Below are 26,573 nucleotides of genomic sequence, written 5' to 3'. Positions count from 1 at the left end.
GTAACCAGACCAAAATGGACTGAAGGTATGGATCAAGCAGCAGACCACCTGCAAGCATGATGGTTTGAGTTCAAACCCCAGTCCCACAAAAAAAAGTAAAATAAAAATTCAAATATACATAAAATACCTGAAGATTATGCTCAAAGCAGGTCAAGGTTTGGTTAAATAGACTGAGGAAATGTTCTGTGCTGTTTGATAAATCTTCACTGTTGTTAGTTAAACAATCTGTTAAAAAAAAGTACATTAATATATCACAAGCAACAATCACATGTCATTTATCTCTCAAACTATCACCTGTTTTGCATTACACTAATTCTTTATTTCAATAAGCATGAAGTATTCCAATACAAGAATTTTCCAAATACATGAAGCTTACCCCTTTTAATTTCCAAAGGTTCTTTTTAAAAAAAAGTCTTTTTAAAAAAAAAATCATTATAACCATTTTCATGAAAAAGTTAAAATAACTGCATACTCTTTATTTAAAAAATGCAGTACCAAATAAACCTTAAATTGACCTTTCCTTTAATGGTGAAAGGTCATAATCATGAAAATCAGCTATAATGTTGTCTTGATAGTGCTATTTAGAGCTGGGTGCTATTTAGAGTGGTTCACACTTTTAAACCTAGCTATTTGGGAGGCTGAGATCTGGAGGATCCCCGTTCATGGCCAGCCCCGACAAACAGTTCAAGTGAACCCATCTCCAAAATAACCAGAGCAAAATGGACTGGAGGTATGGCTCAAGCCACAGAGTACCTGCTTTGCAAGCACAAGCCCTGAGTTCAAACTCTAGTCCATTAAAAAAAAAAGTGCTATTTAGGCATAAAACTTTTACCCTGAATTAATTTTGCCTAAATTCTTATGTCTTTTTATTTTTGTGTCAAATTAGTAGTTCTGTGTCTCTTCTATCTTCACTAAGAGGGTCACTGGTGCCTAATTGGGTAGCCTTTTAAATTTGTTCTAATCTATCACGAGTTCTGAGCCCAGAGAAACAAACTGGTGAGAATTTTGCCTAAAATACTGACAAAGAGACTTCAAGTAAAGTCTGGAAATAAACAGAACTGTTTTATATGTTTTTGAAAATCTTTACATAAATGGTATTCCTCTGCAACTTGCTAGTCTTGCTTAGCATTAGCATAAGTTCATTCATTCTTTTTGTGACTACAACACAATTTGTGTCCTTTCTCCCCTCTTTGCTGAACCTATTCTTCATCCTCCCTTTTTGTTTTCCCCTCCCTGGCTCAATCACCTGACTTCATATTCCAGAACTGGTGGTCAGACATTTTCATCTCACCCCCTCCAATCCCCACCCTCTTTACCTTCCAAATATCTATAAACATTTCTGTCTGCTTTCTCTACTCCCAATTCTGCTTACAGAACACTATTGAAGAAAATTCTAAAATTACAACTAAGGGACTCCATTCAAATTCACATTTTCTGGTCTCAGAGCCACAAAACAATCCTTGTAGATGCCCCCTACTCATTGCTCCACAAGGGATGGTCTTTTCTACTTTCTAGTCCCAGCCTACTCCTGCCCCTTTAATTTTAACATATAGCTTTCTACTGCATCCTTCTTACTTAGAAAGCCAGGGTCATCTCATAGGATCTCTCTCAACTGGGAGTGGAGACCCAGAAGGAAGCTATTGCCATAATCCAGGAAAAAGTGGCAATGCAAAGAGAATTTGATGGGTGAGAATGGCTAGGTAGATACTAGGACATGTCACTGAATCATATCCCATGTACTATGAGAAACAACAACACTACAATGAAGCTGACATTTGCTGGATACTTGTTATGTTCCCAAGCACTAGGTTTATACTTTAAACACATTTATTCATTTAATTCTGGTAAGGATCTATGAGGCAGGATCTATCATATCTTCATTTAAAAAATAGAGGCTTAGAGAAATTACAGAGGCTGCCCAAGAATACAAAACTGAAAAGCAAAACGTAGAATTTGTACTCAGTCTGATTCTCGAGCCAGTACTCTTAAACATTACAAAATAAATAACACATTCACACCTGCATGCTAAATTTCTTTTAAAAAATCAACAAATACATACCATAGCTCCTCCCTCCAGCACTCAAACATACAGGCCATCACTGCCAACTGATCAGTGATGAACCCTAAACCTGGTTAATGGGGCAAGGGGCAACTAGCACTTTAAGGCTCTGTTTCCCAACTGGTTGAATCTTCCTATTCTTCGTGATTCTTTTGCCGCATTTTGGGCAGTGTCCTAATCTTTGACATTATATCACCAAACTGAGGACCATCTGGAACATCTCAACTACTAGTAACATTCTCGTGCCATGACCTAGATCAGCCAAAGAGGCTAACGAACACCTTTTGACTTTGGATGTGGAGGCTGCTTCATTTCATGACAACTATACTCCTGCTGTTCCAACCACAGCAAGGCCACATTCTCAGCCATCTCTGCCTGAGCCTAATTAACTTTCCTGTGTTCTGACAGAGGGCAGGACTCTAATACCTGAGTATGTCCATGGTTCTTCTTGCTTCCTGTCAGCAAGAAGTAGCCAGATCGATCTCACCATTATCCGCAGCTAATGTCCTAATCTTAGATGTTTTACTCAAGAACTGAGGAACAAGTCATTCGTTCTCGATTTAGAGATGACCACTTTTGGTCTACTGAAAGTATATTCCTTTCCTAATAAACTTCACTATCACTTCCACTTTTTTTTTCTGGCAGCACTTGGGTGAACTCAGGGCCTCACATGTGCAAGGCAGGAGCTCTTACCGCTTGAGCCACTCCACCAGCCCTTTTTTATGATGGACTTTTTAGGAGATAGGGTCTTGAGAACTATTTGCCTGGGGCTGGCTTTGAACCGTGATCATCCTGATCTCTTCCTCCTAAGTAACTAGGATTACAGGCATGTGTAATGAGCTGGTTGCTCTCTTCCATTACTAAAAAAAAAAAAAATGAAGGCTGTCTGGAACAGCCCAGCCCCACCGGTGTGAGGGATCATATGAGGATTGCTTACATTTGAATTCTGATTTGGATGGAGATCTAGGGAAAGAAGCCACAATGAGTTGCAGTAGCCATGCCAACAGAATCCTGCACAGCCTTCCCTGTCTGCCCCTCCCCTGCTCCATCCACCACTCACAGATCTCAGCATGAATGGACCAAGGATCCACCTAGCAACCGCTTGAGGCTGGCTGGTTCTCATTCTGATGAGTCACTCATCCCCCAGCCTGGATCCTGTCTGTAAAACGAGGAGACAGAGTTCCTGCTCTCATATTCTCACATCTCCGGGAATTATGGGAAAATGGAATTGGATAGTGAATGTGGAACCCACTGAGCCCCACCAACAAATACAGAGGGTCACTGCTCCCAGTACATGTGGAGGGAATATAGGCTCCACATCAGACGGAGCACTGCAGGAAGCCCACTTTCTCCTCATGTCCTCCACCAGCTGTATTCAAGAACTCTCTGGTTTATATGCTGCATACTAACATGTCCTTGAAGGAGAACATATGAAATATAACCGTGCTTTCATTTAAAATGATTTTTTTTAGTCAAAGTACAGTCTCTGGTCCATCCAGCCTGGTCCCCACAGCAACTTCTGGGGGAAGTTTAGCTGTTTCTTTTGTTATCTGCTGATGTCTAAGTAAATACCACTATTCTTTATTTTACATCTTAAATACATACTCATTGACTTTCTGCTACACTAGAAAAAGACTTTCACCACTCCTCTAACTACATTCCTCTCACTCTCCCAACACATATCATTATTTTGTCTATAGCTGCCATTTTTAGAAATCTGCTCATGCCTCTTCTTGTTTGTCCCCTATCATCTTCCAACATTGCTCATCTAGTGCTTCCCTCTTGTTCCCTCCTTCCTTCTCTAAGTTTCTGTGGTATACAGTCAGTCTTTGCATTCATCAGTTCAGCATCTGTACATCCAACCAACTGTGAATAGAAAATATTTAGGAAAACTTGTGTCTATATTGAGTTTATACAGACTTTTGTCATTATTCCCTAAACAATAGCTGTTCACTATAAAAACTATTTACATAGCACTTACATTGTATTAGATGTTATATATAATCTAGAGAAAAAGTACAGAGAGAATGTGTATAGGTTACATGAAAATACTATGCCATTGTACTTAATGGACTTGAGCATCCTCAGATTTTGGTATCTGTGGAAGGTCCTGGAACCGATGCCCTAAAGATACTGAGGGATGACTGGACACTTTTACTTTTACATCATCTTAACACTTGAGCCACTCCACCAGCCTATACTTTTACATCATCTTGACTGATAGCATTCCCATTTTGTTTTATAACTCTAGTTAAGTCTTCCATGCTTTTAAAAAAGAAGATTACATTGCCAAATTAGAAATAGATACCCCCATGAGTAGATGAGTTACAAAAGGGCACTCCTGCCTACACACACACACACACACACACACACACACACACACACATATCCCTCCTTTGTGCAGGGCCTCTTCCACCCCAGTGAACACAGAGCCCTCTTCCAGGAACAAGTATAGATAGATGCTTTGCTTCTCTGAACTCATGTATTCTATGTTCTCATAGCTTTAATCTCTCATAACAACCAGTCCTGTTTTTAATTTTTTTTTGGTAGTACTGGAATTTGAACTCAGGGCCCCATGCTTGCTAGGCAGGTGCTCTACCACTTGATCCACTCCTCCAGCCCTTTTCTATGTTGGGTATTTTCAAGATAGGGTCTTGCAAACTATTTGCCTGGGCTGGCCTTGAACCAGTCTTCCTGATCTTTGCCACCTGAGTAGCTAGTATTACAAGGATTATAGGTATGAGCTGCCAGCACCCAGCTAAAGCTTTGTTTTTTGTGGGGGCAGTGGTACTGGGGTTTGAACTGAGGGTGTACACCTTGACCCACTCCACCAGCCCTTCTTTTTTTTTTTTTTTTTTTTTGCTGTACTGATGTTGAACTCAGGGCCTACACTTTGAGCCACTCCGCCAGCCCTTTTTTTTTGTGGTGGGTTTTTTCATGAACTATTTGCCAGGACTGACTTCAAACCACAATCCCCCTGATCTCTGCCTCCTGATATTTTCTTGATTATACCATTTTCATTACTATTTAAATGTTACTCTATCTGCCAGCTTCTACAAGGTTCAAATACTAAATTTTTCTCTTTTTTTGTGGGACCAGGGTTTGAACTCAGGCTTAGCACTTGCAAAGCAGATGCTCTACCCCTTGAACCATTACCTCCAGTTCATTTTCCTCTGGTTATTTTGGAGATGGGGGTCTTGCGAACTATTTGCCTGAGTTGGCCTCAAACTGTAATTGTCTTGATCTCAGCTTCCCAAGTAGCTGGATTACAGGTGTGAGCCACCAGTGCCTGGCTAAATTCTTCTCAAAGCTAATAATTGCATAAGCCCCCTTTTAAATGCTGGTTTAACATTATCATGAAGTAGCCTTGGATTCTTTTAGGTTTGAGGCAGAATAGATAAAAATAAGCACAATTACACATACACTGAATATTGGCATATTAGGTTTCATAATTGATGTCTTTCAGGAAGTCCAGGAAGCAAAATTTCATCCACAGCAACTGCATACCTGTGTTATAATGAGCATGTCATAACAAATGACATTCACACCCTAAGGATGAAAGGAGAGTGTCCCTGCATTGCCTGCAACAGTATGAAGCACATTACTATGAGGGAGCAACTACAATTTCTTCTATGCATGATACATAATTGAAATAAATAACTTCTATATAAAAAAGTAATTCATAAAGAAAGCCTCTTGAAGAACAAAAGATCCTAATCTCTTCTACTCTACTGGCAGTCATTTACTTTTTGCATAAAATAATTTGAAAATTAATCTAAAAGCTAATATAGACTGGTCATCTGGTTAAGTGCCACATTAATGCAGTACCATTAGTGTTTTTTTCAGTAATTGTTAGGCAGTGGTATCATAAGGCACAAAGGAGTTCATTTATAAAATGGGCTTTAAAATGTCTTCATTATTAAAAGAGCCCTGACTTTCTGATTCAAAACAAAGGCATGCTAGTGAATTCCTCTTTTCTCCTTTTGCAGAATTGGGAGCATAAGGTTGTAAACAGTAAGAAGCTATATGTTTTAGAAATTAGTAAGTTAAAGAACATGAGCAATAATAAAGCTTCCTCTAAGCACTAGGTGAAGTGGTCATTATAAATTTTCTCATCTCAGACAATCAATGGAGCTTCATCAAAGACAGATTAGCACAGCTTCTGTCTCAGTGAGAGCTCCGGAACCACTCAAGAGGCATTCTTTAAAGGCGTTAAGGATTCAAGTTAAGACCAGACACAGAAATCTACTGAATTACTGTAACAGGAATTATGCAGCTTTAAACAAAGTATTTGCACCTATTAGGAGTTTGTATGAAGATCTCAGCTGTTTTTAAAACAATTACCATAGAGAAAAACAATCACCAACTTCTGAAAAAATAAGGCAAAATTCAGAATTACAGAATAAACAGGAATTTTATAATTGTTTAATAAATTTAAAAAAAAAAACTAAGATGTTTTGAATTATAAGCTACAAATAAATCAGCCTGAGGCTTAGTACATTTCCATCTAGATAAAATTTGGGAAAGAAGGTCCTGGTTAATTGATCCTTGGTTAACCAGTAAATTTTATTGTTGGTTTTTAAAGCATCAAGTCTTGTTATACGTACTAATTGAAAGTTAATTTTCCTTTTTTCATGTGTGTGGGACTGGGTTCGAACTCAGGGCTTCATACTTTCAAAGCAGGCAAGCTTGAGCCACACCTCCAGTCCTTAAATTCCCTTTGATGAATAAGAATGTTACATCAGGATTACACAATAGTTCATAGCATCATTATGCTTATAAATTATCACCCAGATCACTATAGATACAGGTTTCTCATAAAGAAAGAGTAGGTTTTCAATAGGTAAGAACAAATACCTGAACTGATTAATTTGGGGGCTCTTCTTATTACTTCATATTGAATACTATTTGCCAAAAAAACCAAGAAAAAACTTTATATATAATAAAACAATCCATAGTCTCATCAAATGTGAGCACTCTGTTACTTATTCAACTGTGGTATGCACAAGATAACAAAAAAGGATCTCCATATCAAGGTTATTCCTATGTCAACAATACACTCCTTAAAACAGCTTTAAAGCCTAGTACTAGTGGTTCATGCCTGTAATCCTAGCTACTTGGGAAGACTGAAAGCAGGAGGATCGAGGTTCAATGCTAGCCCTGGGAAGTAGTTCACTAGATCCATCTCCAAAAACCAGAGCAAAATAGACAAAAGGTTTAGCTCAAATGGTAGAGCACCTGCTTTGTGAGTTCAAACCCCAGTCCTACAAAAAAAAAAAAAAAAAAGCAGCTTTAAATGTCTGTACAGGAGAAATATTTAATATACTTTCCCTACTTTTTAACAATCATTCTGCACAAGAAAAAAAACTAGTTTCCATGTTATTTATACTATGACTAGGAAGAATTGCGCTCTTAATACTTTTTTGACTTTCTATCAATGTCTAACAATTTGATTCCTATCAAGACTAGTATCATTCAAAGATAACAGAAATTCTAAAGAGAAAAAACACCTGCATGGCCCCCTCTCCTCCACTGGGTTCCTAGCCTTCTTTTCATCAACCAATAACTACAGAAACTAAATGCCAACCTATTTCAAGTTAAATTGGACTGGAGGTGTGGCTTAGTGGTAGAGTGCTTGCGTGGCATGTTTAAGTCCCTAGGTTCAATCTAGTATCACAAAACCCAAAAAATGTTAAATCAGTGCAGGTTTTGGCCAGTGTACTAAATATTAATAATATTCCTTGTAATAACATTTTATATTTTTAAGTAATATTTTACAAAAATTCCAATAACCTCCTCTGTGTTCTGAATACAGTCATATATCACTTAAAGACAGCAATATGTTCTGAAAAATACATCACAAGGTGATCTCTTCATTGTGTGAACATGTGTAGGAATAGAGGTAATAAGTATAGCGATTGTTCCTTGGCTACAAACCTATACAGCTGCATGTTACTGCACTGAGTTTTACAACTACTTATAGTGGTAAGTAGTTGTGTGGATCTAAATATAGAAAAGGCACAGTATAAAAAGTTAAAAATGGAACTGGAGGTGTGGTTCAAGAAGCAGAGCACCCGCTTTACAAGTAGGACACTCTTGAGTTCAAACCCCAATGCCACCAAAGAAAAAAAAAAACAATTAAAAATGGCCAGTCCCAGTGGTGCACACCTGTGATCCCAGCTATTCAGGAAGATGAGGCAGGAGGATCAGGAATTTGAGCCCAGCCTGGGCAACATAGCATAAATCCATAAATAAATGTATACTTGTATAAAGACTTATCATGAATGGAGCTTGCAGGATTAGAAGTTGCTCTGAGTGAGTCAGTGAGTGAATGATGAGTAAGTGTGAAGGCTATTGTAGAGTTTATAAACATTGTACACTTAGGTACACTAAATTTAAAGTTTTTTCTTTCTTCAATAATAAATGAACTTTAGCTTACTACTTTAACTTTTTTTTTACTTCATAAACTTTTTATTAACTGTTTGGCTATGTTTGTAATAATTTTACCTTCAAACACACACATTGTACTGCTATACAAAAATATTTTCTTTCTTTATATCCTTAGTCTATAAGGTTTTTCTTTTTCTTTTTTTTGGTTGGTACCAGGGTTTGAACTCAGGGCTTTATGATTCCCAGGCAGGCACTCTACAACTTGAGCCATTCTGCCAGTGCCAAGTTTTTATTTTTAATTTTTCTTACTTTTTAAACGTTTTTGTCAAAAATTAAGACACAAATATACACATTAGTCTAGACCTACCACAGGGTCAGGATCATTGACATCAGTGTCTCCCACCTCCACCTTGTCCCACTGGAAGATCTTCAGGGACAATACTATGCATGGAGCTATCATTCTCTAACAATGCTACTTCCTTCCTAAGCCTGTTTATAATTAACTTTTTTTTATAAGGAGTATACTCTAAAATAATAGTAAATATACAATATGGTAAATACACAAACCAGGAACAGTCATTTATTCTCATGACCAACTATTACGTAGTATACATAACTGTATGTGCTATACTTTTTACGACTGGCAGTGCAGTAGGTATATTTACACCAGCATCACCACAGACATGAGTAATGATGTTACGACTGACTTCAATGTCACTTGGTGAAAGGAATTTTTCAGCTCCATGATAATCTTAGGGACCACCATTGTACATAGAGTCTATTACTGAATGAAACATCAATATGCAGCATGTGACTTTTGGTCCCCAAATTTCCTGTGTTGAAATGTAGTAGCCAATTTGATAGTTAAGAGTTGGAGCCTTTAAGAGGTGATTAGGTTATAAGGGCCTCTCCATCCTGAATGGGATTAAGCCCTTACAAAAGAAGCTTCACACAAAATTTAGATTTTTTGGCTCTTCCACTCCTGCCATGTGAGATATAGCCTTCATACCATTTTGCTAACTTCCATCCTTTCTACCACACGAAGAAACCTAGATGGCGCCATCTGTGAGGAACTGCTCTTCACCGGGCCTGGAACAGACTTGATCTTAGACTTTCTATCCTCCAGAATGGTGAGAAATAAATTTCTGTTGTTTATGAGTTATGCAGCCTGTGGTATTTTATTATAACAGGCAGAGAGGCAGGGTGTTACGATAACAAACACTAAAACTGTGGAAGGTGCTTTGGAACTGGGTAATGGGTAGAGGCTGAAACAGTTTTGAGGTGAATGCTGGGAAACCCTGCATTGCTGTAAATGGACCTTTAACGGTGATTCTAGTGAGGGCTCAGAAGAGTATGGCTGTAGAGAGAGCCTCAGTCTCAGAGATTATCTAAGTGGCTGTGAACAGTATGTACAGAAATATAGACAATATAGGCTGTTCTGATGAGGTCTTAGACAGAAATGAGGAATAAACTGGAGACTGAAGGAAAGGCCATCATTGTCATAGAGTGGCAAAGAATTGTGCCCATGCCCTATTGCTTTGTGGAAGGCAGAATTTAAGAGCAATGAGAATTTAAGAGGATGTTTAGCAGAAAAAGAAAGTCTCTTAGCAAAGGGTTCAGGATGCAGTTTGATTTTTTTTTTTTTAACTACTTACAGTAAAATGAGAGAAGGGAAAAATTGTCAGTGTAGGCAGCTAGAGCATGTCATGAGCAGTGACAAGGAAATGCCCAGGCTACAAGATGAGCTGGGTATATGGCTTAAGTGGTAGAGCACTTTCCATTTAGGTGCCTCTCCCCACCATTGTACTTTAAGACGCATGTAACTTGATTCACAAGTTCACAGCTGGAAAGCAATCTGCCTTAGGATGAAACACACCTTTGAGTTTGACCCATATCTGATTTTAGAAGATATTTATTTTTTTGTGTTTTTTTCTTTTTTTTTTTTAATTCTTAAAAAACTTTTTTTAATTGTCCTTATTGTTCTTTTTATTGATTTTAGAAGATACTCAGATGAAATTCTGAACTCAGGACTTCCAAGTTGATGGTAGAATGAGTTGACATTTTGGGGACTACTGGGATTGAATGCGTACATTTTGCATGTGAGAAAGACATAAATTTGGGGGGTCCAGGGCAGAATGCTATAGAATAAATGTTCCCTAAAATTCATGTGTTGAAACTTAATGGCCAAATATACTGTCAAGATGTAGGTGAGTCCTTTAGGAGGGGGTAAGATCACGAGAGCTCTTTCCTCATGAATGGGATTAAGGCCCTTATAAAAGCAGCTTCACACAGGGTTTGGTCTTTCCTGTCTCTTCTACTTTTCTGCTATGTGCAGATACAGCATTTGTCTCCCTTTTGCCCTTTCTGCCCCTTCTGCCAACTGAGGCCAGAACAAGTGCTGCCATCCTTGAGGAACAAGCCTTCTACCAGACACTGAACCTGCCAGCACCAAGACCTTGGAATTCCCAGCCTCCAAAACTGTGAGAAATAAATTAACCAGTCTGTGGCATTTTGTTATAGCAGTATAAACATGTTAAATTCACTTAATGAGAGTTTTACCAGGCTGGAGGTGTGGCTCATGCCATATAGCACTTGCCTAGTATGTGTGAGGCCTGGGAAGAAGAAAGGAATAGACAATTTATATCAAAAGACATATTCCTAAAAAATGAATCACATTGATTTAAAGCTCATTTAAAAATAAATTTTTAAAAGAAATCAGTGATCTTTGTTCTTTTGTCATTTTCCCCTCCCCCTCTCAGTTTTCCTTTTAAGTGCTGTACTGAATGGACTCTATATTTCCTATTAAGATCCCTATTTGCTAGCCAGGTGCCAGTGACTCACACCTGTAATCCTAGCTACTTGGAAGGCTGAAACAGGGAGGATTGTGGTTTGAGGCAAGCCCAGGCAAAGAGTTCATGAGACCCTCTCCAAAGAATAACCAGAGCAGCCAAGCACCACTGACTCACAACTATATCCTAGCGACTTTGGAGGCAGAGATCAGGAGGATCATGAGTCGAGGTTAGCCCAAGCAAACAGTTTTTGAGATCTTATCTCAAAAATACACAAAACAAAAAAGGGCTGCTGGAGTGGCTCAAGTGATAAGAGTGCCTGCCTAGCAAGTGTGAGGCCCTAAGTTCAAACCTCAGCACTGCCAAAAAAAAAAAAAAAATCCATATTGAGGGCATCATTTAGCAGCTATGTATCTACAAATTTAATAATTAGATCATTGGAAAAAGATAATTGAGCTAAATGAGTTAGTGGCTCACACTTAACAATTTCACATAGATTCTGAGAAAACTGGTCATTCTTTCTTGGTGTTTAAATAAAAAGGCAAATAATCCAGAATTTTGCTTTTGAATATATTGTGATTTTTGTGTATTAAAAAAGGATAGCATCCATAGCAAACTTTGTTGTTTTTTTTTAAAATAAATGTCAATAGTGGAATGATCTACCCTTTTTACTTACAAAGGGTAAACAGCTACTATATTTCTCTAGGACATCACAAAAAGTTGTCTTCACCTTGAGAAGAAACTGAATAAAAATAAATGTCCATCTAGGCAAACTTCTTATCAGGCAGAACTTGTTTAAAATTTTAGACATGATTTTCTTCCACCATTTTATTAAAAGAGTAATTTAAAGTGAGTAAATACACTTTACATCCTTTTACTTTTCTTTTCCTTTTTTTTTTTGTTTTGTTTTGGTTTGGTTTGGTTTTTGCAGTGATGGGGATGGAATTCACCTTGACTCCTGGGTGTTAGGCAAGTGCCCTACTGCTGAGCTATCCCCAGCCCCTCTTACACATTTTTAAAGGCCAGTGATTTAAAAAAAAAAAAGACTGAATGAGTAGGAACTTGATCTTAAGTGCAAAGGTAAAAAGAAGCATTTTACATTATTTATTAAAAAAAAAAAGACATCAAAAATCCAGTGAAATTGATGTCTTAATAGACCTGCGGTTGCTAACAATGATGTTGATACCTGGTCATTGCTGAGGCTGACATTTAAAAATGCATAATTCTTTATACTCTCTCTTCAACAAAATTAGAGATAAGGGCAAAACAGTTCCTGCCTGGAAGCGAGGGGGTAAGGGGGGGAGAGGGAGGGGGCGGGGGGAAGGGAAGGAGGGGTAGGAGGGAGAAATGACCCAAACATTGTATACACATATGAATAAACGAAAAAAAAATGCACAATTCTACTTTTTATAAACATTTTTCTCACATTATCTAGTTTTAGTTTATGTAGTACTAATTGATCTTTGGGGAAAAAAGTGTTTAATATTCTTAGTAAAAGACTAGCTTTTCTACAATATGAAATCTATATATTCTTTTATATATGGGATAAAAGTTAAACTTAGTGGGGCTAATTACAGTGTCTTTGTATTTCTTAAAATGAAGACTACACGGAGTTTGTCAAATGGCACTTTAAAACACAAAGTTGGGGATGGGGTCATAGCTCATGGGTAACGCATGTGTTTAGCATTCTTGAAGTCCTGGTTTTAATTCCCCTCCAAGAACTGTATTAGGCATAAACTTATTAAAAAAAAAAAAAGTGTTTGCTCGGATGAACAATCACAAAGCTACCTGAATTTAGTTCTAGACTCTATCTGCAGTTCATTTCTACTCTCACACCCTCATTCTCATAGGGCTTACTGTGCAGCTCAAATGAGACAAGGTGTATGAGAGTAATGTAATGGGAACTTTTACTTAATTCCTGATGTTACACAATATACAATATTACACACCTTAAACAATGAGTGGGAGATAACTTTTTAATATATAATCCTGGAAAAGAAAATAGACAATCTCTGACTACATTTTACATATAAATACTCACAGATTTAAACATTCTTCTAAGTGTTTTTAAATTGCATATATTTTTGAGCAGGTATTAAATGCACATGGCATCAAATCCAAAAAGTAAATGTAAATACAATGAAAAACTAAGTCTTTTTTCTTGCTCACACATGTATCCAATTCCCCTCTGAAAATATATATGTACTTTTAGGACAAAAGATATCATACTTCTCCACATCTTACTTCTTTCACCTGGCCATATGTCTTGGACAAATTAATTTGAATTAGAAAAATAAGAATCTCTTAAATAACTAATATCTAGCTACTTAGCATTTTACTTGGCCTCAGAAGTTCATCTAAGGAATATTTTCAAGATAGGATGCTTCACAGAAGAACAAAAACCACTCTAAGAATTTATTTGAAAAAGTTTATAGTTACCATATTAAGTAAATGCGCACTAAAATGTTTTAACATTTTGTTTGGCTAGATGGTACTTCTGTACCACTATCACCCCTTTTTCTCATTCCAGATAAATACAGAACTCCAAAATAGCTTTGTTTAAGGATTTTTGGTGAATTAATCATTTTCTTTAAAATCACTGTGAAACAGATTTGCATAGACACCTTGTGAGTAATTGGTACTGGAGGAAGTCAAGAAACTGTTCAAAAAAGAAAAACCACTTCCCTCATTATTTTCCCCTCATTTTTTGATGGAGGAAAATTTGAAACATTTTTGTTGTTGGTATAGCATAATGACAGGGGGTGGAGGGCAACAGGGAGATAAAAATGACATGATTTTTTTTCCAGTCAGCCATATTTGTTCTGCCATAGTTACTCTGTTGCCTAAATTTCATAGTTAGATCATATTCAATCTACTTATTAAACAAACTTTTCTTTTTTATCCAATCCAGAAAAAAGTTACTTTGAATTAGTTAAATCTTCATTACAAAATACCTTTTAATGAAAAGATGCTTTATCCCTCTTAAGTATATAAATTAAATCAGCCAAAAAAAAAAAAAAAAAGAGCTCAAGTTGGACACTGGTAGCTCACAGCTGTAATCCTAACTACTTGAGATTGGGAGGATCAAAAGTCAACAGCAGCCCAGGCAAACAGTTTGAGAGACCCCATCTCCAAAAATAACCAGAGCAAAATGGACTGAAGGTGTGGCTCAAACAGTAGAGCATCTGATTTGCAAGCATGAAAATCTATCTGAGTTCAAACCCCAGTCCCCCCCCAAAAAAAAATGGTAATTTAAGCTAGTGGTAAATGCCTATAATCCCAGCTACTCAGGAGATGGAAGCAGGAGGATCTTGAGTTCGAGGCTAGCCAGAGCAAAGTTAGTGAGAACCTTTCTGTCCTTTTCTGTGTTAGATATTTTCAAGATAGCGTCTTGTCCCAGCTGGCTTCAAACTATGATACTCCTAATAGCTTCCTCCTGGGTAGCCAGGACTACAAGCGTGAGCCACTGGCACCCAGCCATACATATATACTTGGAAATGTCATAATGAAACTCCCTATATACTTATCTTAAACAAACAAAAATGTCTTTTTTCAAAAAATGAAGGACAGGAAGGCAAAATAGTTCCTATCTGGGGATTGGTACCAGTGGGAGGTGAAAGGACATAAGGAAAGGGTGAAGGAGGGCAAATATTATGTATTTGTGCATGAAAATGGAACAATGAGACCTGCTGAAACTGTTCTAAAGAAGGAGGAAGGGAAACTAAAGGAGAATGGTGGAGGGGGTTAATCTAACTAAGATTTATTGTAAGCACTTTTGTAAATGTCACAATGTACCCCCAGAATGATAATATGCTACAATAAAAAAAAAAAAACTCATACTGTTAACTGCAACACTTTCCTGACTTTCAGTATTTTTGCATTTAGTTACCATCAATTCACCATGATGCTAAGGACAGTTCATTCAAACTTAGTTACAAAAATTTTAGCTAGCTTCAGAGACTCTAAAATTCACTACAATAAAACCTGCCATCTATACTACCAAACCACAACCCCAACAAGAAAGTAAGGAATTACTTACTTGCACAATTTGCTTCTTGCCATGTGTTATTAAAAAACTCTGACAGAACCACAACTATTTGCATTCTATCTGCCATTAGGAGACTTCTGGCACAGTTCTGACTCTCTGAGGTATTCTGCAACAACAACAAAAAAAGGTAGAAAAATACAGTCAATATCTTTGGACTTTCACAACAACTTAAGGCAAACACCTTAGAAAAACATTTAAAATACTTACTATAAATCTTTTAAGATTTTGCTTGGTACGATCAGATAATGGTGGCATCAGCAGTAACAATGGTGATAAAAACCTTTATTGGTTCACTTAAAAGAAAAGAGTCTTTGCTTAAGTATTTGTTACTATAGTACCATTTCAACTACTTAGGTCCAAGTTGTTTATGTGTTATCTCTCTTTTAAACATAGGAAAAATTTCTGGAACTCTATTCATCAAAATGTAGCAGTGGGTATCTCTGGATAATGAAAATATGGCAATTTTCATTTCCACTTATGCTGTCTAAATTTTTCTACAGTGAACATATGTGATTTATATAATTTTTTTTAATCTGTGGGTAAATGATCACAAATCATTTGGTTTCATCTCAGGCAACTTTTGGTTCAAAGTCTTATAATCCACAAGTAAAATCCATTTAAACACACCCAAATAATTTGTGCTCAAAAGAATGAGTTCCACAGATCACATCTAGACTATGCAAATAATAAATCCAAGTTCTGAAATTGCTTCATCCTTTTCTATTTCCTTTTACTTCTGCCTCAGGCAAGGAACAAAGTCTCACTGACCATTCTTTCAAAGCTATTCAACTATTTGCCAGATAATAAAAAAAATCCTAGAGGTTTTGTTTTTGTTTTGGTGGGACTGGAGTTTGAATTCAGGGCTTCTCACTTGGATAGCAGGCACTCTATCACTTGAGTTACAACTCCAGTCCATTTTGCTAAGGTTATTTTGGAGATGGGGGGGGTCTCGAAAACTATGTACCCAAGCTGGCCTTGAACCATGATCCTCCAATCTCGGCCTTGCAAGTAGCTAGGATTACAGGTATGAACTACCAGTGCCCAATTAGAGTCCTGGAGTTTTGAGGATATTAAAAGTGTAGGAGAATGCAAGAACCCTCCCAAAGGCACATAGGTATGAAATTATATAGTGTGATGAGTAATAGAAGAGACAGAGTGGTAACTCCTGGAAAAGAAACAATCAGCTGTGTGCAATGAGAATGAAGGGAAGGCAGACTTAAAGGAAGAAGACTTGCTTTAAAGTATCACTGGCATTTATTTGAAGAAGCTAATACTCTTTGTGGCTTTGTTTTCTCACTAAAAATTTAATATGGCTGGGTGTGGTGGCACACATCTGTAATCCCAGCTACCCAGGAGATGGAAATAGGAGGACTGTGGTCTTAAGGCTAGTCCTGGTAAAAGTGTGAGACTCTATCTAAGAACACCAAACTAAAACCAAAAGGACTGAAGTATGGCTCAAGTGGTAAACCACTGAGTTCAATCCCCAGTACCACCAAAAAAAAAAAAAAAGAATCCACAAGAGCACTGTTTTCATCTAAAATAATGAATTGAACAAAATTTTTTGGGGGAGTACTGGAGTTTGAACTTAGGGCTTCATGCTTGCAAAGCAGGCGGTCTACCACTTGAGCAACACCTCCAGTCCATTTTGCTTTGGTTATTTTTGGAGACAGGGCCTTGTGAACTACTTGTCTGGGCTGGCCTCAAACTGTAATCTTCCCCATCTCAGCCTCTCAAGTAGATAGGATTATAGATGTGAACCACCAGTGCCCAGCTTGAATACTTTAAAAGTGTTTTGTAATACTTTTAAAGTTTCTTTTTTAGAATTGCTTTCAGAGCAATATCAGTAGTAGAAGAGAATTTCTTTATTTTTGGGGGGGAGTGCATGCTGGGGATTAAACATGCTAGGCAAGTGCTCTACCACTGACCTACATCTCCAGTTTTTATTAATTCTTAAATAGAGTTTGGCCACGGAATCAGACAAGCCTTGGTCTGTAATTGATGATCTTGGGCAGCTGATCTAAATTCCCTGGACTCAGTTTCATAATCATGGGTCCTACATTTATATTAGATGAAATAACATATTAATCACTTAGCACAATGTTTGGCATATAGTAACTGAAAAATGCTAGTTCACCTAGTTACTTTGCTGCCAACCTGAAATGCTCTAAGTGGTGTAATCAGCTAAGTATAGTTGGTTGGCTTGCCTAAGTCATATCTTCATTAGTAGATGACTGGCTACTTAGAAAATCAATCCAGTACAGCCATGTGAGTGTTCAATGTGTGGCAGAGTTCAGTTGAGGGGACATCAATGTAACTGGAAAAAATGGAACGAGCTCATGGAGAAAGGAGGATTTGAAATGAACCCTATATTGAGAAAGGAAAGAAAATTCTAACACAGGAGAATCAAATGATCACAGGGTGAAAGTGTGATGTTCGCAGAGCAGTCAGGACTACTAGAGTACAGGGCACCCTTAGGAAAGCAGGGGCCTTAGAAGAATAAGTTAGGACAAGATTGTGAAAGGCCTTCAAGCTCAGGAGGGTCAGATAGGAAATGATGATTTTTGAGGAAGGTGACATGAAAAGCAGAGCTTTGGAATATGTCTAGGTCATGATATGTTTAGGGTGAGGAGGCAGGAAGACTAATTCCAAAGTTCAGGTTAGGGAAAAGAGGAAGGTCACCGTGAGGAAGAAATGCAGTGATGAATAATCTCAATGAGACAACATGGACTTATTGAGTATTTAGTTCTAAATGGTTCAAGAGTTCTAACCCACTTAATCCTCATAACAAGGAGTGTTATCCTCCTGAATTCAAGGCCCACCTATTTCATTGCACGGCTTTTTGAGTAAGTTACTTAACCACTCTGAGACTTAGTTTCTTTTATTTTATTTTACATTGTTTCCTGCATGATTTGTCTCCTCAGTCATTGTCCACAGGAATTGAGAGGTCATAGGAATATGCAGGTACAGACTCAAGGCCCACCTTCTTCTCCAACATTGTGGAAAGGGACAAATATGGGGCAAAGCCCTATGCTCCTGTACACCACTTGGACAGAGCCTAGGGAGAGTGACCTCCCAGGGTATCCATGGGGAATGAGGCTCAGTTTCTCAAAGCATGATATACCCCTGTATATGTCTAGGTTTTTCATCTGGACATAAGTTCCTATAAACTAGAAATTTTGCGTATTCACAACACCTAAGGCCCAAAAAATTCTGGTCCTTGATTTAAACTTAGAAATACTAATACCCCAAACTATCATAACCACTTGGCAGACCTCTTACCATCAACAACGCAACCATCCACTTTCATTATGCCTGAACCTAGGAAGGTGGAAGTAGCTGGCAAAAAAATAAACAAACAAGCAGACTGTTTGCATAATAACTCCTTAACTCCAAACAATAACCCTCATGGTCTTACTGCTCATTCTCTACCCTTTACAACCACTATTTCAAATCTCCACATGCCCTGAAACTATTTGAAAATCCCACTGACAGTGTGGCTCGAGCAGTAAAAATGCCTGCCTAACAAGCATGAGGCCCTGAGTTCAAACCCCAGTGCCGTAATTTAAAAAAAAAAAAAAAATTCCACTCCTTATTCTCAAGAGAAGACCCAGACTCCTTGTCAGCAGAGAAGACAGAAGTCATCAAGCTGAACTGACTTGCCTACCTCTATACCCAACCTCTCCTTCCACCTCTGGTTATAGGGAAGAAAGTGCCTGCCCCTGTCATAATGCCCATCTGAATAAAAATGAAGGAAAAACAAATAACTAATGTAAAAGAAAAAAAAAGTTCATCTGTCTCTGGATGCCCTAGATCCTACCCTGGAGACTGACCTTGTTGACTTTCCCTACTCCCTCCTCCAGGACCTTCCACTTCTCTAAGGTCTTTGCCTTCTCTACAGAATCCTTTCCATTGATACTGTAGTATGTTGCCAACACAGTGGTGCACGCCTGCAGTCCCAGCTACTCAGGAGGCTGAGGCAGGACTGCTTGAGCCCAGGAGTTAAAGACCAGAGCAGGCAACAACATGAGACATTGTCTCAAAAAACAAACAAACAAGGAGATGTAGCTCAGTGTAAAACACTTGCCTAGCATGTGCAAAGCCCTGGGTTCACATCCCAGCACCAAAAAAAAAAAAAAAAAAAACAAGAACACAGCAAAATATTTAAATATGTTTAACTCTCTTCTACTTGAGGAAAGGAAAGAGGGACAAAAGGATAAAGATATACAAAGAAAAGAAATGAAAGAAAATCACTACATTCCTTATTCCTCTTCAGTGACATCTCTTCTTATCTCTCTCCCTAATTTTTCTTCATCTCCAATTCTTTCAGTTTCCTTTCGTAGCTTATCCTCTATGGCAATCTTCAACTCTTATCGCTCTTACTCGTTCTTCAGGTATCCTCATCCATGCCCATGATTTCAAATGCTGTTTTTACACTGACCATTTCCAAAAATATTATCTCTAGTCCAGACTGCTAGACATGTACTCCCAACCCCACATATGCAGTATCTCTACTTAGATGGCTAAAAACATCTCAAAATTAAGTTTCAAAATCAAGTTAATTATTTCCCACCAAACAGGCTCCTCCCTCCATCTCAGCAAATGGCAACTCTATTCACTAAGTTGCTCTTATTAAAATGCTGGTGCCACCCGTGCCTCACACCTGTAATCCTAGCTACTTGGGAGGCTGAGATCAGGAGGATCACAGTTAGAGGCCAGACTGGGCAAATTAATCAGAGCAAAATGGACTAGAGATGTGGCTCAAGTGGTAAGGCACGCTTTGCAAATGCTGAAGCCCTGTGTTCAAACCCTAGTCCCACCAAAATAACAAAAACAAAAAAAAAAAACTAAACCGAAAATTATCGTTTCTTTTCCCTCACTCCTCACATTCAATTAACACCAAGTCTTGACATTTCTACTTTTTAAATATCTCTGAAACCTACCCATTTCTCCCCATGACAATAGCCCCATGTGGCCTTGCCACCACTGTTTCTATCACTACAATAGTCTAATTCATCTCCCTTCATATCCTCTTCTCATTCCCTCCCCAGTCCTCACCCCTCCATTTTCTGTCATTTTGCCAAAATTGTCTTTTAAAGTATAAATGTGATGTCATCCCACAGAATTAAACTTTCCAATAACATCAAACTGCTTTAAAATCAGTCCAAGCCAGACATCAGTGGCTCACACCAGTAATCCTGGCTACTTAGGAGGCTGAGATGAGGAAGATCATGGTTCCAGGACAGCATGAGCAAGTAAGTTCACCAGACCCCATCTCAATGGAAAAAGCTGGACACGGTGGTACATGCCTGTTATCCCAGCTACAGTGGAAAGCATAATACAGGATTATGGTTCAGGCAGGCCCTGGCAAAAAGCAAGACCAGAGCAAAACAGCTGAAGGTATGGTTCAAGCAATAGAGTACCTGCCTAGCAAGCACAAAGCTCCAAGTTCAAACCCCAGTAACACCACCAAAAAAAATCAATCTAAAATCCTGAACATTCCCTACAAGACCCACACAACCTAGCACCTGTCCACTTCTTCAGGCTCAGATCACTAAACTCCTCGCTCACTGTGCTGAATTCTTCCTAGTCCTCAGACACACCAAGCCCTTTCCCAGCTAGGAGTCATCACATCTGCTATTTCTTTACCCATATATCTTCTCTCCCACTCCATACCCTTTCACGGTTTAGGTGTCAGCTTTAATCATTGATCACTCTACCTACCGCCAACCATACTGAACCCTGGTTAATGCTTGGGTAGCATCTGGGTTTCTTCTTTGCAACACTTATTCACACCCGACTTAAATAATTACCTGTATAATGATTATGCTTAATGTCTGTTTCCAGACTACAAATTCTGTTCATTCAAATATGTATCTCTAGTAACTACCATAGCCTACATACAACAGGCACTCAATAATATTTTTAAATGAATGCATAAGCTTTACATTTTCTCATCTCTAGTGAAAGACACTGATTGTGTTATGCTAGGTTCCCATTTTTATGGTATATCCCAAAGAATATTTATTCGTTTACACTGAGTATGTTAAATACTCATCAGATACATAGCCCAAATGATCAACATCTTCACAAATATGTGTGTACCTATACGTATTTAGATACATCTATCTCAATTTTAAACCAAGTAGACTAGGATAGAGCTTACTAATTCAGGATTTGAGGGGGTTAAGAGCATCATCAAAACCACTCTGATAATGCTGAACAACTCAATTAAACCAGGTTTAAACGAAAAGAAAATATGACTCTAAGGAACAGAAAACTCATCAGTTCTGCCATTCAGGTTTCACAAGTCCCTACCATGAGTTTATAAAACTATATGTGGTCCTTGTCCTAGTATTTCCAAGAGGAAATGGCAAGAACACAGTATTCTCAAAATTCTATCGGAGTTATCCTTGCGCAGGGGCCATGCTAATCTTCTCTGTATCGTTCCAATTTTAGTATATGTGCTGCCGAAGCGAGCACTTCTATCGGAGTTAAACTAACTAGTTTGCTATACCACATAAACAACTTGTTAGTTTCTACCTTTAATTTTTTCCTCTCAATCAAAACTAAATAGAAAGTGAGAAAGGATGCCTTGTTCAAAAATTAGCTCTCTGCTTAACCAACCTCCCCTCTTCTGTTCCCTCCTTTAATTCAGCTTCTCTTTCATTTTTTTGTTCCATGTTGCTATGGTACAATTTATAACACACTGGTGATATTTTCCTTTCTGTTTCGCTCAATATAGGTTTATCTTATTTCCACAACTATACTCATAGTTTGAGAAAAGAAGCTCATAGTTTCTTTTCCTTCTATATCCTTTTACCAACCCAATATTCAAGAATACAAGGCACTTGCTCATTAAAATGACTGGGAGATAATGTAGTGAGTCCAAAAAAATACATTATTCTGAAGAAATAAACCTCGCCAAGAGACAACTAATTCCTTCAAGCTCACTCATAAGAAACTCAAAGGTCCATAGGTTCATTATTATACATAATGTGTCAATTCCCAACTCAGGCAATTCATAAAGTACCTGAGAACTGTAGAAATGCTTTTCAATTAATGAACCACATCCAGCTCTATTGAGGAAAAAAGGGAAACAGAGACCAAGGTCTAGGATGAATTGGAGAAGAAATAGATTGAAGAAAGGGTTTTCCTACATCTTTCTACTTCTTTGTCTTCTTTCTTCATGCTAGGACAAGGTGAGCTGGATGCCCATGTTATTGGCAGAATCTGAGAGGCAGGAGGGAGAGTAAGGAAGCTTCTGCAATCCCATATTAGGAAGACTTACCTGGGCAGTTGGGGAGGTCATGTGGAAATTCAATTTACATAAAAGGGAGATTTGTATTTTGTATTGAGTGATGCCCCTACTAACTTGCTAGAGTTTGAGATAACTTTTTTTTTTGGTGGTACTGGGGTTTGAACTCAGGGCCTCATACTTGCTAGGTAGGTGCTCTACCTCTAGTTATTCCTCCAGCCCATAGTTTTGGATAATATTTTAAACTCTTCTTAATTCCTCAGTACCTACACAAACAAGGAGGGCATTCACTGCCTCAGAAGATTCAAGTTTTGCATCATGATTCATGGTCATTCTGCCCACAGTAGCACTTGTTATTTAGAATAAAAGGCACCCTAAAAACAACTTAACTAACAGCCCAAAACTAAATATGATGCCACATCATACCCTGCATAGTGGACAGAGACAAATTGTGGGTACTTTAAAGTCATAGAGGGAGACAGAAGTGAGCTTAGAAAATATTGCATGCAAGCTTAAATTTATTTAAACTATCTTAAATACTCTTTGCAGAAAGACTGGCCATATAGTTTATCCAATGCAAATAAATCCTTTATGTAAAATAATAACACTTCTGTGAAGTAATGTTGGGCTGACTTAAAACAAAATGCAACTATATACAAGTTTATATTTGGTCAAATCAATTATGATTTATGAAATAACTCCTGACCACATTTTCAATATGAAAGGAACTTTTCCACTCCCAATCCCAATGTTATTCTTTGTTCCTTTACCAGGCACCCTTGTGATTCTCACCAGCTCTGACTCACTAATTCTTTCCTAATCTCTACCCTCTCCAGTTTAGGGGCAGGAACAATGTCTTCCTCTTTTTTTTTTCTTTTTCTTAATTAAATTCCTCATAGCACCTACTACATGGCCAGAAAACCCATCAGGGTGCCAAGAATGGAGGGCAGACTTACCGTTTCCTGAAAATTTAGCTCTTGTTGACTAAAAGCTATGACTATGTGCCAGTTTTCTATGACCTCCTTTTATGCCCACTTTACAGATGAGGAAACAGGCATAGAGAATGTACTCATTAGAGTACAGCACTAATGAGCAAAGTGGAACTGGACTCCTGGAGGACTAGCTCCAGACTGTCTTAATCACTATATATAAGTAATATATATGTATATGTATATATGAATTTATATATATATATAAAATATATATATATATATATATAAATTCATAGCCACATGAAGCAATTTGTTTTTCATTTTATACAGGAGGAAATTTAGGCTCTGAAAAGATAATCCAAGGCCACACTGCTAGAAACTGGTGGGTCTGAGCATTTTCTGGCTGCAAAGCTCAAGCTCCTAACCACTAACAGTTTGCAAAGGGTCCTTCCAGTAATTTACAGATCAAGATGGGAAGAAGTTGGGGCAGGCTGGGAGAGATGTTGGAAAAGATAAGGTTAGGAAAGCAGAAACCCCAAGGAAATCAGACATACCTATCTGCAAATATGTGCCAAGAGGATGCCCTACAGCATCCAAGGAAGCAAAAACCTAACCCAAGTCCCTAAATGCCACCCCCTTTTTCTGAAGCTTCAGACTCCACACAACCCAACCCTTTTCTTACTGCTGGAAACACCGAGGCCCCCAGAGTTGACCTTCATTACATCCTGGCTTCCCAGCCCTCCACGCCATAGGTCCCGGGTGTGCTCCTGTACCCACCCCCACAGCTCGGCTGATGTTGTCCATCTTGCTGGCGACCTGTTGGAAGAGGGGGTAGCAGGTCTGGCAGAGGCGCACCGGCCGAGCGCTGCGCACTAGACACCCGGTCAGCTCCGCGCTGCTGTTAGCGAAGTCCAACAGCAGGTCCCGGCACTCGGGATCCAGATCCGGTAGGTCCGGGGGTAGCGACAGTGGCCCCACACCTCTACCCTGCAGCAGGGACAGGGTCAAGTCCTCCACCTCCAGCAACTGCTGCTCTGACAGAAGGTCGGGAAAGACCCTATGAGGACGGCTGCTAAAATAGAGGGCGCCAAGGGCCAACCTGGACCACAGCAGCAGCATCGGTGGCAGCCACCGCAGCAGCGATGGCCTCCGCCGCGCCACTATCGGGTCGGAATCCATCACCTAGTTCACAAGACCCGAGTCTCACGGTGCTGCTGCTCCGCCCACAGCCCGCAGCAGCAGACAGCCGCCGCTTCCGGCTTCCGCGGGCGCATGCCCGGAAAGGTCACAAGGCGAAGGCGTCATGGCCCGCCCACGGCCCCGCCCACAGCGAGCGGCGCCCCGCCCACTGGCCGCCGACCGCAGAGCGCCGCGCATCAGGAGCGCGCGGCCATGGCGGCCCCGCGCTTGGACACGCGCCAGGCGTGGGTCTGAGGGCGCGTCACCCGGTGTGGCGTGCGGCAGTGAGCCCCAAATCTGGGCTCGCCCTCCGCAGGAAGGCAGGCGCCCCACACACACGATGAACAGCTACATCTCCCGGGTCTTGGTCGGTGAATGCCAGCGGCTTTGGGAGTTCCCCACCTTTTAGAAGTCGCCGGACCCTTGGAGAGAAAATTCGCAGACAGGTGGGTTTGGGCAGGGTTTTGATATTGATTGGTATGTTTTTCCTCATCCTATTTGAGGAGAGTAATGATGTCTGTTGGCTATTTTCATTTCATTTAAATGGAAGTAGCCACATCTGCGGGGGGGGGGGGGTGGCAGCTTGTATTGGACGCAGGTCCGGGCCGAAACCAGCAAGTTCATTTGGAAGAGGTTCAGTGCTAAACCGAGAAATGCTGGGCCCACGGCAATCGCAAGGGAGGCTGCAGCCTGATACCACTACTGGACTATAAAAGGAATTCAAACTCATGACCTGGAAAACGCTTTAGGTTGGTAGAAAAAGTATTTCTCGGATGTTTTGTATTATCCTGCTTTCCAGGTTATCATTTTTTGCCTCATAAATTGCAGAGCTATTGCACTAACTGGTTTTTAACTTAGTTGTCCTATTTATGTTTCCAAGGGGTTTTTGTTTTTGTTTTGCCGTACCGGGGCTTGAACTAAGGGCCTACACCTTGAGCCACTCCACCAGTTCTTTTTGTGGTAAGTTTTTTCGAGATAGGGTCTCGCGAATTTTATTTCCCCGGGCTGGCTCGGAACCACAATCCTCTTGATTTCTGCCTCCTGAGTAGCTAGGATTACAGGCGTGCACCTGCCTTCCAAGGGTTCTTATACTTCCTTTTTACCCCATCTGTTCGGTTATTGTTTTGTATCTTTAAATTTGCTTGTGATTGCTACAGTTTGTTTCATTTTTATTACAGTAAACCAAATAGTAAGAAGTTTGATTTGTGTAACAATAAATGTTATTTCCAAAAAAAAACCTAAGTTGTTAATTTTCTCAAATGTTGTTATTTAACTTTTAGGTCTTTCTAATGTACTGGAATTACCATCTACTTACCATCTTGTGTAGCTGGTGGATGTGTACATTGGTAAAGTTCTGTAGAAAGCAAAAATGCACATACTAGCTGGTGGAATGACTCAGGTGGTAGAGGGCCTGCTTTGCAAGCATGAGGCTCTGGGTTCAAACTCCAGAACTGCCAAAAATATTTTTTTTAATTAATGAATATAAAGATCCAGTCCTTCAGGGTTCTGTGTCTGTGATTTTCATATTCTAAAAGACTGGTTGTCTAAAGGTTTTTGCTGGTGGAGTGGCTCAAATGGTAAAGAGCGCCTGCCTAGCAAGTGTGAGGCCCTGAGTTCAAACCCCAGTGCAGCCAAAGGAAAAAAATGCACATATTCTTTGATCCAGTAAGTTCACTTCTAGGAATTTATCTTCAACATACACTAACCTTTATAGACATGATTACTTGTGGCAATTTTGTTTGTAATCGTAAAAGGATAGCTTAAAAGGCATGCTCATTAAATTTATGGATCCTTTTCCCTGTCCCTTCCCTTTCTGGAACCATTTGGTCCTAAAGATCAAGTTGAGCAAGGTAGGCATCTGTGCTTGGTGAACTTGACATGTCAGAGGCCTGAAGAGTGATGACATAACACAAGTAAGATG

General features: G+C 39.1%; 1 protein-coding gene, 1 long non-coding RNA gene and 3 other non-coding genes across 15 annotated transcripts in view; 1 reads left to right on the top strand and 4 right to left on the bottom strand.

Moving 5' to 3' along the window:
* Ostm1 (osteoclastogenesis associated transmembrane protein 1) overlaps positions 1-24,740 on the bottom strand; it is a 37,459-nt gene extending 12,719 nt beyond the window's left edge. Inside the window, exons 1-3 of one of the 2 annotated variants that reach the window (XM_020170103.2) lie at positions 24,251-24,740; positions 15,278-15,392; positions 128-225 (exon numbers count right to left, since the gene is read on the bottom strand). In XM_020170103.2, the coding sequence (XP_020025692.1) occupies positions 128-225; positions 15,278-15,392; positions 24,251-24,652 (615 nt within the window). In that variant the 5' untranslated portion in view covers positions 24,653-24,740. The remainder of the gene's footprint in view (positions 1-127; positions 226-15,277; positions 15,393-24,250) is intronic. The other variant, XM_020170102.2, reaches the window with a different exon arrangement.
* Positions 11,877-12,001, bottom strand: LOC141416621 (small Cajal body-specific RNA 24). Its single transcript, XR_012441252.1, has one exon.
* On the bottom strand, positions 18,178-18,376 carry LOC141416405 (small nucleolar RNA SNORA73 family). Its single transcript, XR_012441134.1, has one exon. It is a non-coding gene; the product is annotated as a small nucleolar RNA SNORA73 family (small nucleolar RNA).
* Positions 21,659-21,766, bottom strand: LOC141416145 (U6 spliceosomal RNA). Its single transcript, XR_012441006.1, has one exon. It is a non-coding gene; the product is annotated as a U6 spliceosomal RNA (small nuclear RNA).
* A 73-nt stretch (positions 24,741-24,813) lies between the features above and the next one.
* Positions 24,814-26,573, top strand: part of LOC109686967 (uncharacterized) — a 48,080-nt gene continuing 46,320 nt past the window's right edge. For all 10 annotated transcript variants that reach the window (XR_012449151.1, XR_012449150.1, XR_012449156.1 and 7 more), the window contains exon 1: positions 24,814-25,098. This is a non-coding gene — a long non-coding RNA (uncharacterized lncRNA). The remainder of the gene's footprint in view (positions 25,099-26,573) is intronic.

The sequence above is a fragment of the Castor canadensis genome, chromosome 1, assembly GCF_047511655.1.
Source record: "Castor canadensis chromosome 1, mCasCan1.hap1v2, whole genome shotgun sequence".
Lineage (NCBI taxonomy): Eukaryota > Metazoa > Chordata > Mammalia > Rodentia > Castoridae > Castor > Castor canadensis.
The sequence above is the reverse complement of the archived record's forward strand: the minus strand, read 5'-3'. Positions and strand labels throughout refer to the sequence as shown.